The 16,330-nt window shown below is 38.1% G+C and overlaps 1 protein-coding gene across 33 annotated transcripts in view; it reads left to right on the top strand.

Annotated features, from left to right (window-relative positions):
* Positions 1-10,461, top strand: part of Rims1 (regulating synaptic membrane exocytosis 1) — a 501,635-nt gene extending 491,174 nt beyond the window's left edge. For 31 of the 33 annotated variants that reach the window (XM_031367027.1, XM_031367031.1, XM_031367029.1 and 28 more), the window contains 4 exons: positions 1,252-1,364; positions 5,187-5,288; positions 6,138-6,277; positions 7,787-10,186. In XM_031367027.1, coding sequence (XP_031222887.1) covers positions 1,252-1,364; positions 5,187-5,288; positions 6,138-6,277; positions 7,787-8,005 — 574 coding nt within the window. In that variant the 3' untranslated portion in view covers positions 8,006-10,186. Of the gene's footprint in view, positions 1-1,251; positions 1,365-5,186; positions 5,289-6,137; positions 6,278-7,786 lie in introns of all 33 variants that reach the window. The other 2 variants (XM_031367021.1, XM_031367035.1) reach the window with 1 other exon arrangement.
* The last annotated feature ends 5,869 nt before the right edge of the window (positions 10,462-16,330 follow it).

The following is a 16,330-nucleotide window of genomic DNA, read 5'->3' as shown; positions in this document are numbered from 1 at the left end:
AAAAAAAAAAAAACTATTCCCTCCCCCCTCCCCCTGCTCACCAACCCAATTTTGCCATATTTAATTCTTATATCTTTTCAGGATGCATGATCACATGGTATTCCAAGCAACTTATTTTTTTTCAAAAGTTCACAAGTATAAAACATAAATTCAAATCATAAATTGAATTAGAAGTTGCAACAGAGATGTTAACATGTGTTTCCATTGAGACAAGTTGTCTAATTACTCATTCTTTTTCTGCCACTAGCTTCACAGGCTCATTAAGAGTTTAAAACAATAATTCTTTTTTTTTTTTTTTTTTTTTTTTTTTTTTTTTCTTTTTCGAGACAGGGTTTCTCTGTATAGCCCTGGCTGTCCTGGAACTCACTCTGGAGACCAGGCTGGCCTCGAACTCAGAAATCCGCCTGCCTCTGCCTCCCAAGTGCTGGGATTAAAGGCGTGCGCCAACACCGCCCGGCGTAAAACAATAATTCTTATGTCATAAATTAGCACAGTTTTGTCAAGAGGCAAATCATCTGCCTTACACCTCATTAGTGTTGAAGTTTTGTAACTTCAATAAATCTGGTCAATATTTTATCTTTTATCCTTACATTTACAATAAATTGTTTATTCCCAGTTTATAACTTTTAGTGATCAGAAAATGGTTTTATAACCAGCCTAGAAAAAATGTTTTCCCTCATCATAAATTTGATCCAAACCTGTTATCTATCTTAGTGCAATTAGCCCTCTTTCCAGTCCTTTCTATAGAGAGCTCAAAACTACTGGTATAAATTTGGGAATTCTATAGAATGATTATTAGGAATTAAGAAATCATATATTTGTCTACATAGCTTTACTACAAGAGAATCTTCATTGATTTGCAGAAACTCTGCCCAGTAAGGTGGTCTAATGCCTAGGAATCATTTTACTGTTTAATAATAGCAAGAAAGACATAATAACAAGAATTAGTTAGGTGATAAAAATCTCTGAAGACCTTGCAAATCAGTTCACCCATTGCAGACCATGCAATAACATACATAGGCCATCTTCAGAAAATCATGTTACTATTTTGTCTGTCCTAGATGGCTTCTGATAATAAAACTCCTTCCTCTGAATCAAATGAAGAGTTGAGCTTCATATGCTTGCCTTATAGGTAGCATGAATAAACAGTAAAACAACTGCCAACTGGGGTATATGTCTGATGATCAGAATTATTTAAAAAGAAACTAGCAAGAAGTCTAATTTCGTTTTGCTCTTATGTGTTTGCTGTAGCTTAATATTTCCTGGAGTTCGAGTAGGACCCGACAGCCAGTTCAGTGATTTCCTTGATGGATTGGGGCCAGCCCAGCTTGTTGGCCGTCAAACCCTTGCCACCCCTGCCATGGGTAAGGATTATTTTTCTGAGGTTTATGGTTGACAAGGTCATTTAAGATTACATAGTAATATCACAAATGAGAAAAGGTATTACTATTCTCACACATAAAGTATAAATGAGATTGAAGGATCACAACACAGCTGTATGTTATGATTCACAAGACGCAAGCTTAAAGAACAACATCAAAAGTAAATGCTGGAAAGAAGTATGGCTATATGGCTTCATCACAGATGAGGTGAGATTCACATCAAATCCATAGCTAGCTGTTCACCTGAAAGCCAGTTTCCTAGAAAGGACAGAAGCCTTCTCTTCCACTGGAGGAATTACTTTTCTTACACAAACTGGAGATTAAGAATGTGAGTCAACCTGGTTACCAACCCTTGTTCATGGTTCAGACTAAATGGTAGACTACATCTACTTTGCAAACATAGCTAAGCTGGATATACATGGGGGATCTCTAGGTGTAAGGAATTACAATCACCCAATTTACTCTTTAAAGCGATCAGAGATTGCATTCAGTTTATGGGGACACAGCACTTTATAGAAATAAAATTTATTTCTGAAGCAATAACATCTTTTTTCTAAAAACAATATTGTAAAAGCAATCACCACATACCAAACACATCTAACCAGTCAAGAAAGGAAAAGGGAGACATTTGTTTTAAATACAAAAGCAGCAGAAAATAGAAACAAACTAAAACTGAGTCCGTACATTAAAGTTAAATGGTTAGACTGAAGGAAATTAGAGATATGGCAGGGGTTAAGTACAGCTGCCGCTCTCCCAAAGGACCCTAGTTCATAACACCCATATCAAGTGGCTACAACTATAAATTCCAACACCTTCTTATGATCTCACAGACACCTCCACCGAGGGCATGCATACATGAAGATGCACATATGCAAACTAAAAATCTTTAAAAAATTATCCAGTTCAAAGAACCAAAAGAATAAGATTGAGAAATACAAGAGATAATAAAAAGTTATGAAAAAAACTGAGTTTTGTAGAACTGAGAAATGTAATTAACATAATAATTGAGAGATTGTATTATTCAAGCAAAGTTGGGAGTTGGGGAATTGATTAACTAAAAGATAAACCATATAAGACCTTACCCAGAGAAGAATGGAAGGAATGAATAGGAAGAGAAGTAAAGTGAAAGTAACAGTGCTGATATGTGTATGTACATATGTATATATGCATGTGTGTATGTATGCATGTATGTATGTGTGTGTGTGTGTGTGTGTGTGTGTGTGTATGTATGTATGTATGTATGTATAAGCATTGTTCCAGAACAAGGGAAGAACATGCATGGTAGAAGCCACATTTTAAAACTGAATGAATTTCCCAAACTGAAACTGTTTATTTTTTAAGTAGATCCTTCTATCCTACAGTACATCTCAACCACAGTTTTCCTCCTGAACCCATACTTTCAAAAGTCTCCATGAACCCAGGCAACACAAACCCAGTAATATTAAAAGTAGTGATAACAAAACTGACATTTTCCCGCAAGTGCCATGACTGATTTAATGTCTCAAAAGGAATGGAATTAACTACATTAATGAAGAAGAAATATATTTATATCAGCATGTAAGAACATGTTTGGTGAAATTATACAGTAATTCAGTTTTTTTAAAAAAGACAACAGTTTAGGGGTGAAATACAACATATTCAATCTGATAACTCTACAATATATACATATGTTAGTTCCTACATTCAAATATCATATAGTACTTGGAGAAGTTTAATGCCAGTACATCATTGACTGGCATAATATGGTGGCATCTAGCAAAAATGAAAGTATATTTGTATATACTTTCATTTATATATATATGTATATATATATAAATGAAATATATATATATATATATATACTGTAACTCAACAATACAACTTCTAGCTATATATTTGTAGGGACTTATTTGTAGCATGCTTTGTAACAGTTCAAAATAAAATAAGGCAATAACCTCAACCAAGAATAAGTAAATTAAATATGACATTCACAAAATAGAAAATTAGATAGTAGTCTGGAGAGATGACTTAGTGACTAACAGCATGCACTACCCTTGAAGAGAATCCAGTTCCATCCAGAACTCAATCTGGCTACTCAAACTCACACAGCATCTCTAGCATAATGGGATTTCCCATCTTTTTCTGGTCTTGGGGGCACAGACACATACACCCCAAAATATGTTTCTAGAATGGAAGAAATTGCTTAATGGTACCATTTATACAAATATTTGACATGGAATTTTATTTAAGATAAGCAGTTATTGAGTTATCAAACAATGTCACCTACCAAAAAGCATGTGTGAAGAAATGGAAGTCAGGGCATTGCCAAGTGGAATTGCAGCCATTATCACTTACCATGACCCCCACTAAAACTTTGGAGAACTAGTTTCAAATAGTTTCACCATGAGTTTGAAAGCTATGAATACAAGAGACAAGGAAATGCTGAAACCAGTACTTCTAATATATAAAAAGAACAGGTCGCTCTCTAATTCAGTCTAGATGATAATGAGTTTTTATATCAACATGTGCTTGATGCTCAAAACCCCGCTTTCCAAGGAATCCATGAAATGCAGCCTTTCAAAACCATTATGACAAAACTATCTATTTCTAACTAATATCCACTACTGTGAGACATGGAAAGACATTCTGCAGATAGGACACATAGGCACAGCCTTTATAATGGACACTTGGCAGTATGTGTGGAAGTTTTGAATGTCCAGAACATGGGCACAGCTTTTATAATGGAAAGTTGGTGACATGTGATTCACTGTATGGTTAGCTCTATATACTTAAAAAGCTGAAAACTTACATAACCAACAAGGCATTTGATAGGGTTTTTTTTGTTGTTGTTGTTATGGTTTTAGGGGGTTTGTTTTGGTTGTGTTTTGTTTTTTCAAGACAGGGTTTTTCCTGTGTAGCCCTGGTTGTCTTAACTCACTCTGTAGACCAGGCTGTCCTTGAACTCAGAGAGTCACCTGCCTCTGCCAAGTTCTGGGATTAAATGGATGTATCACCCCCACCCAGATGGCAATCCTTATAAAATTGTTCATTATACCTCAAATGACAGTAATGTAAATAACCCATATTTGCATCAACAGAAGACTTCTTAAAGAGGTAAAAGTGCTGTCCATTTCATGGTCTGTGGTGTCTTTACAACAAAAATACATTACCATGCAGACAATATTTATGCAGTTGAAGTAGTGACTGAACTATTACCAGTGGCTTTCTCTCTTCATATTGAAATTGAGAGTTACACTTTGTTATTGCTGAGTAAATATGGTAGGTATCAGAAGGGCAAGAAGACTGTAACAGAGTACACACATCCTGTAAACACCTCGATGTTGTGGTTAGCCATTCTTCAGCTAGCTTGTTCATCTCAAAAGATGGACATGGGAATCATTAAGCTAGCTCCATGATAAAAGGTGCTGGCTGTCAAACTGAAGACGTGGGTTCCACCCAAGATGCATATGGTGAGAAGAGAAAACCAAACCCTGGCAAGTTGTCCTCTGACAGGCACATGCCCACACACACGCACGCATGCACACAGCGCTCACTCACGCAGCATGCATGTGTACTCGAAATATGCATCAAAAAGCAGATAAGCATTCTAAAAATTAAACATGGAATTAGTATCAGATAAAAATGTAAAATACTTTGACAAATTGATTTGTAACCTGAGAAAGGAAAGTGGATTTAATATTCATGTCAGCAGTCATCTCCCATCACGGAGAATAATAGTTCCACAGCTGTCAATCTTTCACCATTTTCTTTCCTGATCTCCTGACTTAAGTAGAAGCTGACATTTTGCTTTGCCTTCACTTGCAGGCGATATCCAAATCGGGATGGAGGATAAGAAGGGTCAGTTGGAGGTTGAGGTTATCAGAGCCCGGAGCCTTACACAAAAACCTGGCTCCAAATCTACACCCGGTAAGGAAAAGTTGCACCATTTTGTACAGGGCTTTTTTAAAGGAGTATTTATTTTAACTGTGATGTGTAGAGTGATTATATATATATGTGTGTGTGTGTGTGTGTGTGTATGCATTCATGTATGCAGTACTCATAGAAGAGAGAATTGGACCACCTGGAACTGGAATTACAGATTGTTATAAGCTGCCATGTGGCTGCTAGGAACCGATCCCAGGTCCTCTGCAAGAGTAGTATGTGCTCTTAATTATTGAGTCATATCTCCAACCCCTGGGCAAGACTTAAATATGGAAAATCTTAATAATTTTGTTACATGTGGGTTTACATTTGATCTTAGCTGAAAGCATGTAAAAATAAAGCTTTCAAATCTTACATTCTTGATTTTGCTTCATTTGATTGCTTAAAATACAATTTTATTTAATCTTTGATTTTATAAAAATGGATTTGGGTTTTCTTTGCATAATTATTCTGTTGAGAAGTACTAGAGAAATGCTGTTATTCTTTAAAATAATTATAGATATTTCTTATGCTAAATGTTTTTCTATATAGCTAAAACTACAAAAGAAAAAGAATTGGGGTGTAAGATGTGGACCTGCATTTTTATGCCATCCCTGACTCAAGTAAATGGGTCAAGATGATTTCAGGGACATTTATTTGACAAGAGGAAAAGCACAGCAGTGGTGATGGATGAATGGATTGCAAGGAGTCGGATGTTTAGACCAATGAAAATGTACATAGCAGTTTAAGATATATCTTAATCTCCATAAGAATCTCCAATCCCCTGTAAGGTTTAGACTAATAAAAATAGAGTTTTAGCAATACGTGCTTATATGTCTACTCATCTTGTTCTAGCTCCCTATGTGAAAGTTTATCTTTTGGAAAATGGAGCCTGTATTGCCAAAAAGAAGACAAGAATTGCACGGAAAACTCTCGATCCCTTGTATCAGCAGTCCCTGGTTTTTGATGAAAGTCCACAGGGTAAAGTTCTTCAGGTCAGTAAACTGTGCTTGGCTAATTACACTGTGATATCTATCAGCTCATTGACGATGTGGATAGCATTTAGGAAATGTTTTTCAGTAAATCCTAGCTTATTAATGTCCATGAGGAGAAAGCTAGAACTGGTCAGTTTATAGTACAGTATGTATGGCATTAACAATATCTGATGTATATAGTGGGAAGAAACAAAACTCAACATCTTTCTCTTTTCTTCTTTGACTCTTTCCTCTTTAAACCTTAACTTTCTTCCTCTCCTTGATACATAGCTGTAAAGAATACAGATAATATAGAGTTAGATAATAGGTAATAAAGGTGGCAAATATGGATGATATAAGATAGATAGATAGATAGATAGATAGATAGATAGATAGATAGATGATTATAGGTATATAGCTACATAGACGATAATAGATAGATGATTGATAGACAGTTGATTGATTGATTGATTGATTGATTGACATAAATGGATATAAATAGATAAATAGATGATTAGTAGATAGATGGATAGATAGATATGTATAGATAGATAAATGCTAGATGATTGTAGATAGATAGATAGATGATAGATAGATAGATAGATAGATAGATAGATAGATAGATAGATAGATATGATATGATAGATATAGATGATAGATACATAGACTGATAGATACCATGGCAAAATGGTAAGAATGACTCATCATTACTCAACATCAGATATGAGCTATAAAATGGAAGACTGTAGAAGAAAAAAAATAGAAACAGGAACAAAACTCACCTATGTCCGCTACTTCCATACATACCTCTTTCAACGTTTCTAATGACTTTGTGCCCTAAATATCATTATCTTTATAGTAAAGATTGTGTTTTAGGATCACAGAAACAAAGTGCTTTGTCGGTGTACGATGAGAAAGCAGGTTTCACATTCTTAGCTTTGCAAAGCAGATGAATGGTTCAGTACCAAACTTAATAGATGACCTCAGGATTAGAACACAGACCCCAAGAATGTGTGTGTGTACTGGAAGGCTCCCCTGACACCAGTGTGGTTAAGAGTAATAAGTGCCTGTGCACTCATTTGTTCACTGTTAACCATTAAGTCAAACTGTGGAAGAAATCGAGATACCGCCTTCACTTGTCTTCCATCTGCCCCTTCACTAGCAAGTCTATCACTTAAAAGAAGTATGCAGCATGCTCTCACTCTGTTCGCAGAAGCCATTGAAAATGTGCTCCACTGTGCCCATTGCTCAGATTGCTTGTTTTGCTCTTCTAGATTTGCAGATCTTAAGTTGTGGGTGCAGACACACACACTCACTGCCTCAGCATTGCCTAGTATACAATAGTGTGTGTGTGTGTGTGTGTATGTGTGTATCAGCATATATATGAATAAACACATATAGAGACATTTGTTCGCATGCTTTCTCTTATATATCCTTGCATCTTAACCTTTACCCACTCTACACTTTTGCAGAATGTCCTCACATGTGGACAAAGGAAGTTCAACTCATATTGTGTTTCTCTATCTGCAGGTGATTGTCTGGGGTGACTATGGAAGAATGGACCACAAATGCTTTATGGGGGTGGCTCAAATCTTGTTGGAAGAACTTGATCTGTCCAGCATGGTGATTGGATGGTATAAATTGTTCCCTCCGTCCTCACTGGTGGATCCCACACTCACTCCCCTGACCCGCCGGGCTTCCCAATCATCTCTGGAAAGTTCATCTGGGCCTCCCTGCATCCGGTCATAGTAAACTCCTAACCTTCCAGCCAAACTCTACATTTCAGGATAATTATCAGAACCAGATATTTCACGATCAAGAGCATTGTTGGAGACAGACAATCAACTTGTGTTTTGCCTGTAGTAGTTGTTCGATATCGTGTCCCAATTGTTGTTTAAAACATGGCTTCGTATGACAGAACAAGGCAGTCAAATCAAATCGCAGAAAGAATCGACATGCTAGTGAGAGCCACTGTCACTTCTTGCAAATAGAAAAAATAAAAAAATAAAAAGCGGAAACCTCAAGTTCACACACACACACACACACACACACACACACACACATACACACACACACACACACACACACACATACACCAAATTGAACAAACTGGAAACCCGCACTCTGTGAAAAGGTGTACTTCACACATTTCTGCACAGACCACAAGCAGTGTTGCTTCCCTGCTGTTTTAGCTTCTTTTGTTCTCTATGCTTTCCTTGTTTGTGTGTTTGCTGGGTTTCCCCCACTGTCTGTCTTTCTCTGTCTTCACTGTATTTGTTATTTCCACTATTTTTTTTTCATTTTTTTTTTGTCTTTGTCTTTCTTTGCTTTGTCATAACAGGATTAGTGGTATTCACAGAGACCCTTCCTTTCTTTTTTTCAAAAGCACCAAAAAGGGCTGAAGCAGTCTCTGTAGCATTTTCCCCAAAAGTTTTCAAAAGCTGGGCGAGGTGAAGCCAGGGGAGGGTATCGCAGGCAGCCAGTTTAGAGTTCTTCCAAGTCTTTTATGTGGAATTTCCACGCCCCACCCCCAAATAAAAATCACCACCCAAATTCGTAGTCACAAAATCATTTCTCAGTGAAGAGCATTATCTGTTCCCATTCCAGATAATTTGTTTCTGATTTCCGTTGTTTGGCATGAGAGACTTTGAAGTCGACCTAGAACTAATGCTGGGGATGAAAGGCTAATCACACAATAGTGCTTTGAAAACCCTTTCTGCAATTCCTTTCACTTCCTGATAACAAAAGAAAAAATGCTCATGTGTAGAAACCATGCTCTCAACTCCCCAAAATGGTGACTAAGAATGGATTTGGGCCTAAGACACTTTCAGCTATGCCCAGGCTTCTCAGCCCATGCCCCAGAGTAGACTCATCTGCCCTGGAAAGAGCATGGTATGAGCTGTTTAATATTGCACTGGAAATTCCAGTTCATATACTCTGCACTAAATTAATGTTTTTATTGGATTTCAGTTTACATTTCTTTAAGGTCAATGCAAGCACAAAGCTTGATTTTTTTAAAATGCACAATATCTTACTTTGGGGAAAGAAAAAGAATACAGCCAAATACCAATTTGCATATTCTTCATTTGAGTTTTCTTGGCCTTGGATTTCCCTTGTGACCTTCTGTGTATGTGCTGCAGGCGCCTGGTCCTGCAGCTGCATCAATATGCTCTCCCCTCCCCCTCCTTTTATGAATCGTTCAACTTTTGTGATTTCACAGTTAGAGCAGCATGACCTGGAGCTGTTCAAAGCTGCATGCACATTTTGTATAAAAAATATGAAAAAGAGAGGAAAAAAAAGCAAAGAGACAAAAGGTTATTTAATAATGTATGTTAGCTCCACATAGGCCGGCTTGTATGTTGCATGTACTTGTACAGTTTGCTTGTTAATTACTATACTGAAATAACCAAGAAATCTAAGCCATCCATTTTTGTTATAGACATTTTGCAGGTTTAGCCAGACTCAGTATGTGGGTCTGGGGTGAAATGTCTATAGATGGACTTTATTTTTTACCCTCTGGAAAACGTGATGTAGTACGGACCAAAATTCCTTCTAATAAATATTTTGGTGTAGATTCCTCCTGTGGGACTGTAACACATGTAGACACTGTGTAAACACTAGGTTTTAATCCATAGACATCCTGCCTGCACCAAGTGACTCATTTATTATTATTTACACATGTCAGAATTACCTGCCCATTATCCCACGGGGCACAGATTGACCACCACCCACCATGCTGTGCAGGAAGAACTGAAGCAATTGGTGCACTTCTACTAGATTCCGTTCTGTCTTAGTGGCCAACAATCAACCGATTAAAATTGGGTAGTATCTTTCTATTTTGACCACTTGTCTTAACAACCCCCTGTGCTTTTAAATGAACTTCCCACTCATGTATGTAAACATGTTTAATAAAATTTACTTTTCATGTCAGTTTGTAGCCATCTGTGTTCTATGTTTTGCCAGCTTTCCATTGTGGGTTCTTCGGTGCAAAAGGAGAACCAGGTGTTGAGCGAGGGAGGCTTGGGTTTGCTGTCTGCTGTGGGCATTTGACTGACCTGTCACTGCACTCTATATGTCTTAACAGACAACCTGGAAGGTACTTTGCATTACATATGAGTATTCACTTTGTCAGCCTGTCTTACGTGAGCACATGACTATACTTCTGAAAAGTGGTATTATTAAAAACAATAAATCTCAGTAAGAATCAAACGAAGGTTGTTTCTCTGCTGCTGTTTGAATGTGCTAATAAAAGGGACAACTCTGTTGTCCACTTGACAAATCATTTCAAGTTCTATGACATATTGAAGAGTCAGTCTTTGCGCCTCTTGTCATAGTATCTTGGCTTTCTCTTAGCCTTTTCCCTCTAGTCTACTATGTAGCTCATAGGACCTTGCCTACAGTAGGCTGACTTGAAATAAACTAAGTCTGCCCTTACTCTGAGTCACCAAGATAACATCTTCAATAGTCATAGGTAAGTCTCTCATTAGTTTTATAGACTATGCTAGCTTCCACTGAATAAGGAAAAATAAACACAGTGGTAGTCAATGTCATATGTGGCATACCCAAGCAACTTAAGACGTGACTCCAGCAGGTGTTTGAAGTTTTAAAATAAGCGTGTGACTTTTTTGCCCATTGAGTGATCTAATGAGTTGGCCTACCAAAGATGAGATTATGTATTGTGTGAGGTGGAGAGGAGGCTAAAGCTATGTACAGTTCCATTTACAACAAACCATCAGAGTGAAGTTGATTCACATGTGTTCCTTACCATATAGTTGCATGAGGCAGAGGACAAACCTGCTTCTGAGACCAGAGTGGAGCCAGACGCAATTTTAGACTAGACTAAATGAGAAATATATCCTTTCATATAATAATAATAATAATAATAATAATAATAATAATAATAATAATAATAACAACAACAACAAGCTACCAAGCCTCAGGATTTCAGGGTCTACACTGATGGAAAAAGGGACCTGCCAATCTGAAAGAAAGTTGGGAGCACAGTGGGGTGTTTGGAAATTTGAAAGAGGAGAGAGAAATGATGTCACTATTGCAAAAAAAAAAATTTTAACTTTAAAAACTCATTTTTGCTAAGACTTCATAGTTTCTTGCTGACTTTCTTAAAGTTTCAGGCTAAGATATATGATTTAATATTACTTAGCCAATATTTAGGGCTTACGTCCTAAAGTTAAATATCTGGAATACAAATTCTGAGATGCACATCTGCTACATGGGTGTAGGGGTATTAGGTCTGGCTTGTGTATGCTCTTTGGTTGGTGGCTCAGGCTCTGAGGGGCCCCAATGGTCCAGGTTAGTTGAGTCTGTTGCTCTTTCTGTGGGGTTCCTATCCCCTCTGGGGCCCTCAGTCCTTCTCTGAGCTCTGTCTAATTGTGGATCTCTTCATTTGTTTCAGTTAGCTGCTGGGTGGAGCCTCTCAGAGAACAGTTATACTAGGCTCATTTATAGTCTCAGGGATTGGTGCTTGCCCATGGGATGGGTTTCTAGTGTACCAGTTACTGGATGGCCATTACCTCAGTCTCTGCTCCATCTTTGTCCCTGCACTTCTTGCAGGCAGGACAAATTAATTAGCATCCAACACTGACTGTACTTGACCCGGATCTGCATTCTCCCTGGTAGGAAGGACCCAAAGCCAGACTATTCTTTTTTAATGCAATTCCTACCCATCTTGGTCTCCTGCATGTTGCTTCAGTGACTACAGTTATCGTGGAGGATAGGCAAAAGGAGAAGAAGCCCTTTTCAAGGTGGTCAGCACCTGCACTTTACAACTTCATGAGTACATGAATCAATCACCTATGGCTCCCAGGAAGAGTGTAAGTGATGGAGATAAACTAAAGCTTCCCCTAGTTAGGTTCCAGATTATTGTGGGTCTTAAACTTAAGTTTGTTTTGAAGTACCCTTCCTTGACTTGCCTCTAATCTAGCAATGATTCTGCATCAGCCATAAATCTACATTATGGAGCTGAATTGATTATTATAGAACCTCGGACCTGTAGACGTTCAAGGTGCTTCACTGAACTTAAAATGTAAGTTATTTCCTTCCTGAACAATTCAATGACTTCTGTTTACAGGGCACCATCTCCTTAGACTAGAAGTCATCAGTGATTCATACAGCATCCATTCTTTTTATGGTACTTTGATTCTGAGTGAAACCACTAAAAGGGAACAAAATATTTTCACTTCTTAAAAGTAAGCCATGCTTGATCTATTGGGCCTAGTTTAATAAAATATACACTACTAGGTATAAAGTTACAGGTTAACTGCAACAGAGCAAAACTTGGTAGCTTCAATACCACATTTTTTATCATTTGACAGGTCATCCAGAAAATAAATACAAAATAAGTACATAAATAAATGAATGGAAACATTGGAATTGAAAGGCATCATAAATCAAACAGATGGACATTTACAGAATATTCTAACCAGACACTTCAGAGTACACATTCCTCTCAGCAGTCCATGGAGCTTTCTCTAAAATTGATGACTCTTGAGATAAAAAGCAAGCCTCAAAAGATCTAGAAAAACAGAAATAATTCACAGTGGAATAGAGGTAGAAAGCTACCGTGAGAGAATCTATGGAAAATTCTCAAAGTCATGGTGCTTAAACTATGTTATTCAATCATTAATGTGTCAATGATAAAAATAAAGCTAGAAATAAAAATTCTCAGAAGTGAGTGAAAGTTAAAATACAACATGTTAGCATTCTGTCTAAGCTCTATCCCACAGTTACCTGGCAACAGTCAGGTAGGCCTGACCCATTGTAAAAGGGGCTGCTTGCCCCCTCCTATCTCTGGCTCTCTTGCTTTCTCTTGCTTTTCATTCCCCATCTTTCCCCATTCCCTCCCCCCTCTCCATGTGCTCATATGGCCAGCCTCTACTTCTTCTCTACTCTTCTCTTCTCTTCTCTTCTCTTCTCTTCTCTTCTCTTCTCTTCTCTTCTCTTCTCTTCTCTTCTTTCTCTTCTCTTCTCTGCTCTGCTCTGCTCTTCTCTGCTCTTCTCTGCTCTTCTCTTCTCTTCTCTTCTCTTCTCTTCTCTTCTCTTCTCTTCTCTTCTCTTCTCTTCTCTCTTCTCCTCTCCTCTCTTCTCTTCTCTTCTCTCTTCTCCTCTCCTCTCTTCTCTTCTCTTCTCTTCTCTTCTCCTCTCCTCTTCCCTTCCCTTCCCTTCCCTTCCCTTCCCTTCCCTTCCCTTCTCTTCTCTTCTCTCTGTTCATCCTTCCATTAATGGAATTAGGCATTGTGGCAGGTATCAATGAAATTCAAGAAATGTGTAGATCCTACATTAGAAACTCATGTCAAATTAGAAAATATTAAACTGAAGAAAAAGTGAATACATTTCTAGGTTAATATAACTTTTTCATAATTTGTTCTTTTTATTCAAATTACATCCCAATCACAGACCTTACTGTATTCTCTCCTCCCAGTCATGCCCTTACAAATCCCCCCTACCCCTATTACACGTGTCCTTCATTTCTCCTCATGGAAGAGGAAACTCCCCTAGGGTACCACCCCACCCTGAGACATCTAGTTCCAGCAGGACTAAGCACCTCCTCTCCCACTGAGGCCCAGACAGCAATCCAAGTAGGGGAAGCAGATCAAATGGCAGGCAACAGTCAGAGAATGCTCCTGCTTCAATGCTTAGGGGACCTACATATAGGCCAAACTGAACATCTGCTACAAATGTTGGGGGGTGCTCTAGGTCCAGCCCTTGTATTGGCTTTTGTTGGTGGTTTAGTCTCTGTGAGACCCAATGGGCCAGGTTAGTTGACTTTGTAGGTTTTTTGTGATGTCATTGACCCCTCTGGCTTGCTCAATCCTGCCCAACCCCCCCTCTTTCACAAGACTCCCTGAGCTCTGCTTGATGTTTGGCTATGGATCTCTGCATCTGCTTCCATCTGCTGCTGGATGAAGTCACTCAGGAGACAGTTATGCTAGGTTCTCTCTGCAAGCATAAGAGAGTGTCATTAAATGACTCAGGGTCTGGTTTTCTCCTTTGGGATGAGTCTCAAGATGGGCCAGTCACTGGTTGGCTGTTCAGTCTCTGTTCCATTTTTATCCCTGTATATCTTCTAGACAAGAGAAATTTTAGGTTGAAGGTTTTTTGGGTGGGTTGATGTCACCCTCCTTCCACTGGAAGTCCTGCCAGGGATAGGAGGTGGTCACTTCAGTCTCTATATTCCCCTGCTGGTTAGAATCTCAGGAAGGGTCATTCCCAGAGCCTCCCCCATCCCAGGTCTCCAGTTAGTCCCAGAGATGCCTCCCACTGATTTTCATTCTCACTCACAACCCTCTCCAGCAACCCTCCTTCATACCTCTCCCCCACACCTGATTAACATCCCCAAGCCACTCCTCACCACTCGTCCCACCCAGTTCCATCTCTCCATTCACCTCTGTTTCCCCTTCTGAGTGATATTCACACATATTCCTTTGGGTCTACCCTATTACCCAGTTTCTTTGGGTCTGTGTATTGTAGCATGGTTAATGGCTAAAGTCCAATTACAAGTGAGTACATACCATTCATCTCTTTTTGGGTCTGCCTTATCTCACTCAGTATGATAGCCTCAAGTTCCATCAATTTGCCTGCAAATTTCATGATGCCTTTGTCTTCAATAGCTGAATAATATTCCATTGTGTAGATGTACCACATTTTCTTTATCCATTCTTTAGTTGAGGGACATCTAGACTGTTTCCAGTTTCTGGTTATTACAAACAAAGGTGCTATGAACAAAGTTGAGCAAGTGTCCCTGTGATATAGCATTTTGTGGGTATATTCCCAGGAGTAATATAGCTGAGTCTTGGGGTAGAACTAGTCCCAATTATCTGAGAAAACACCAGATTGATTTCCAAAGCAGTAGTATAAGTTTGCACTCCAACCAAGAATAGAGGAGTGTTCCCCTTGCTCAACATCCTCATCAACATATGCTATTAACTGGGTTTTTGATTTTAGTCATTCTGACAGGTATAAGATGGAATCTCAGAGTCATTTTGATTTGTATTTTCCTGATGACTAAGAATGTTGAACATTTTTAAAGCTATCCTCAGCCATTCAATATTCCTCTTGAAGAATTCTTTGTTAGCTTTGTACCCCATTTTTTAATTAGGTTATTTTGTTTGTTATGTCTGACTTCTTGAGTTTTTTATATATTTTGGATATCAGTCCTTTGTCAGATGCAGGGTTGGTATATATTTTTCCCATTTTGTAGACTGCCATTTTGCCTTATTGATGCTGTCTTTAGCCTTGTAGAAGCTTTTCAGTTTCATAAGGTCCCATTATTTAATTGTTGATCTCAGACCTGAGTTCTTGGTGTTCTTTCAGGAATTTGTCTCCTGTGTCAATCAGTTCAAGACAATTCCCTGCTTTCTCTTCTATTAGATTTAGTGTGTTGGTTTTATGTTGAGGTCTTTGATCCACTTGGTCTTGAGTTTTGTTCAGGGTGATAGATGTGAATTTATGCATTCTTCTACATCCAGATATACAGTTAGACCATCACCATTTGTTGAAGATGCTTCTTTTTCCATTGTATGATTTTGGTGTCTTTGTAAAATATCAAGTGCTCATAGGAGAGTGGGTTTATTTCTGGGTCTTTGATCCAATTCCATTGATCAACATTTCTGAGTTTATGCCAATACAATTCAGGTTTTTTTTTTCCTATTGTTCTATGGTATAGCTTGAAATCAGGGTTGGTAATACCTCCAGAAGTTCTTTTATTGTTATAGATTTTTTTTTTTAGCTATACTGGGTTTTTTATTTTTCCATACAAAGTTGAGGATTTCTCTTTCAAGGTCTAAATAATTGTGTTGGAATTTTGATGGGTATTGCCTTGAATCTATAAATTGCTTTTGGTATGATGACCATTTTCACTATGTTAATCCTACTGATCCATGGAGATGAAAAATCTTTCCATCTTCTGTTACCTTCCTCAATTTCTTTCTCCAGAGACCTAAAGTTCTTGTCATATAGATCCTTTAATTGCTTGGTTAGCGTTTCACCAATATATTTTATATTATTTGTGGCTATTGTAAAGGGTGTTGTTTCCTCAATTTCTTTCTCAGCCTGTAT

Source organism: Mastomys coucha, unplaced genomic scaffold (assembly GCF_008632895.1).
Source record: "Mastomys coucha isolate ucsf_1 unplaced genomic scaffold, UCSF_Mcou_1 pScaffold14, whole genome shotgun sequence".
In the NCBI taxonomy this organism is placed as follows: Eukaryota; Metazoa; Chordata; class Mammalia; order Rodentia; family Muridae; genus Mastomys; species Mastomys coucha.
This window is presented reverse-complemented; position numbering and strand designations above follow the sequence as displayed.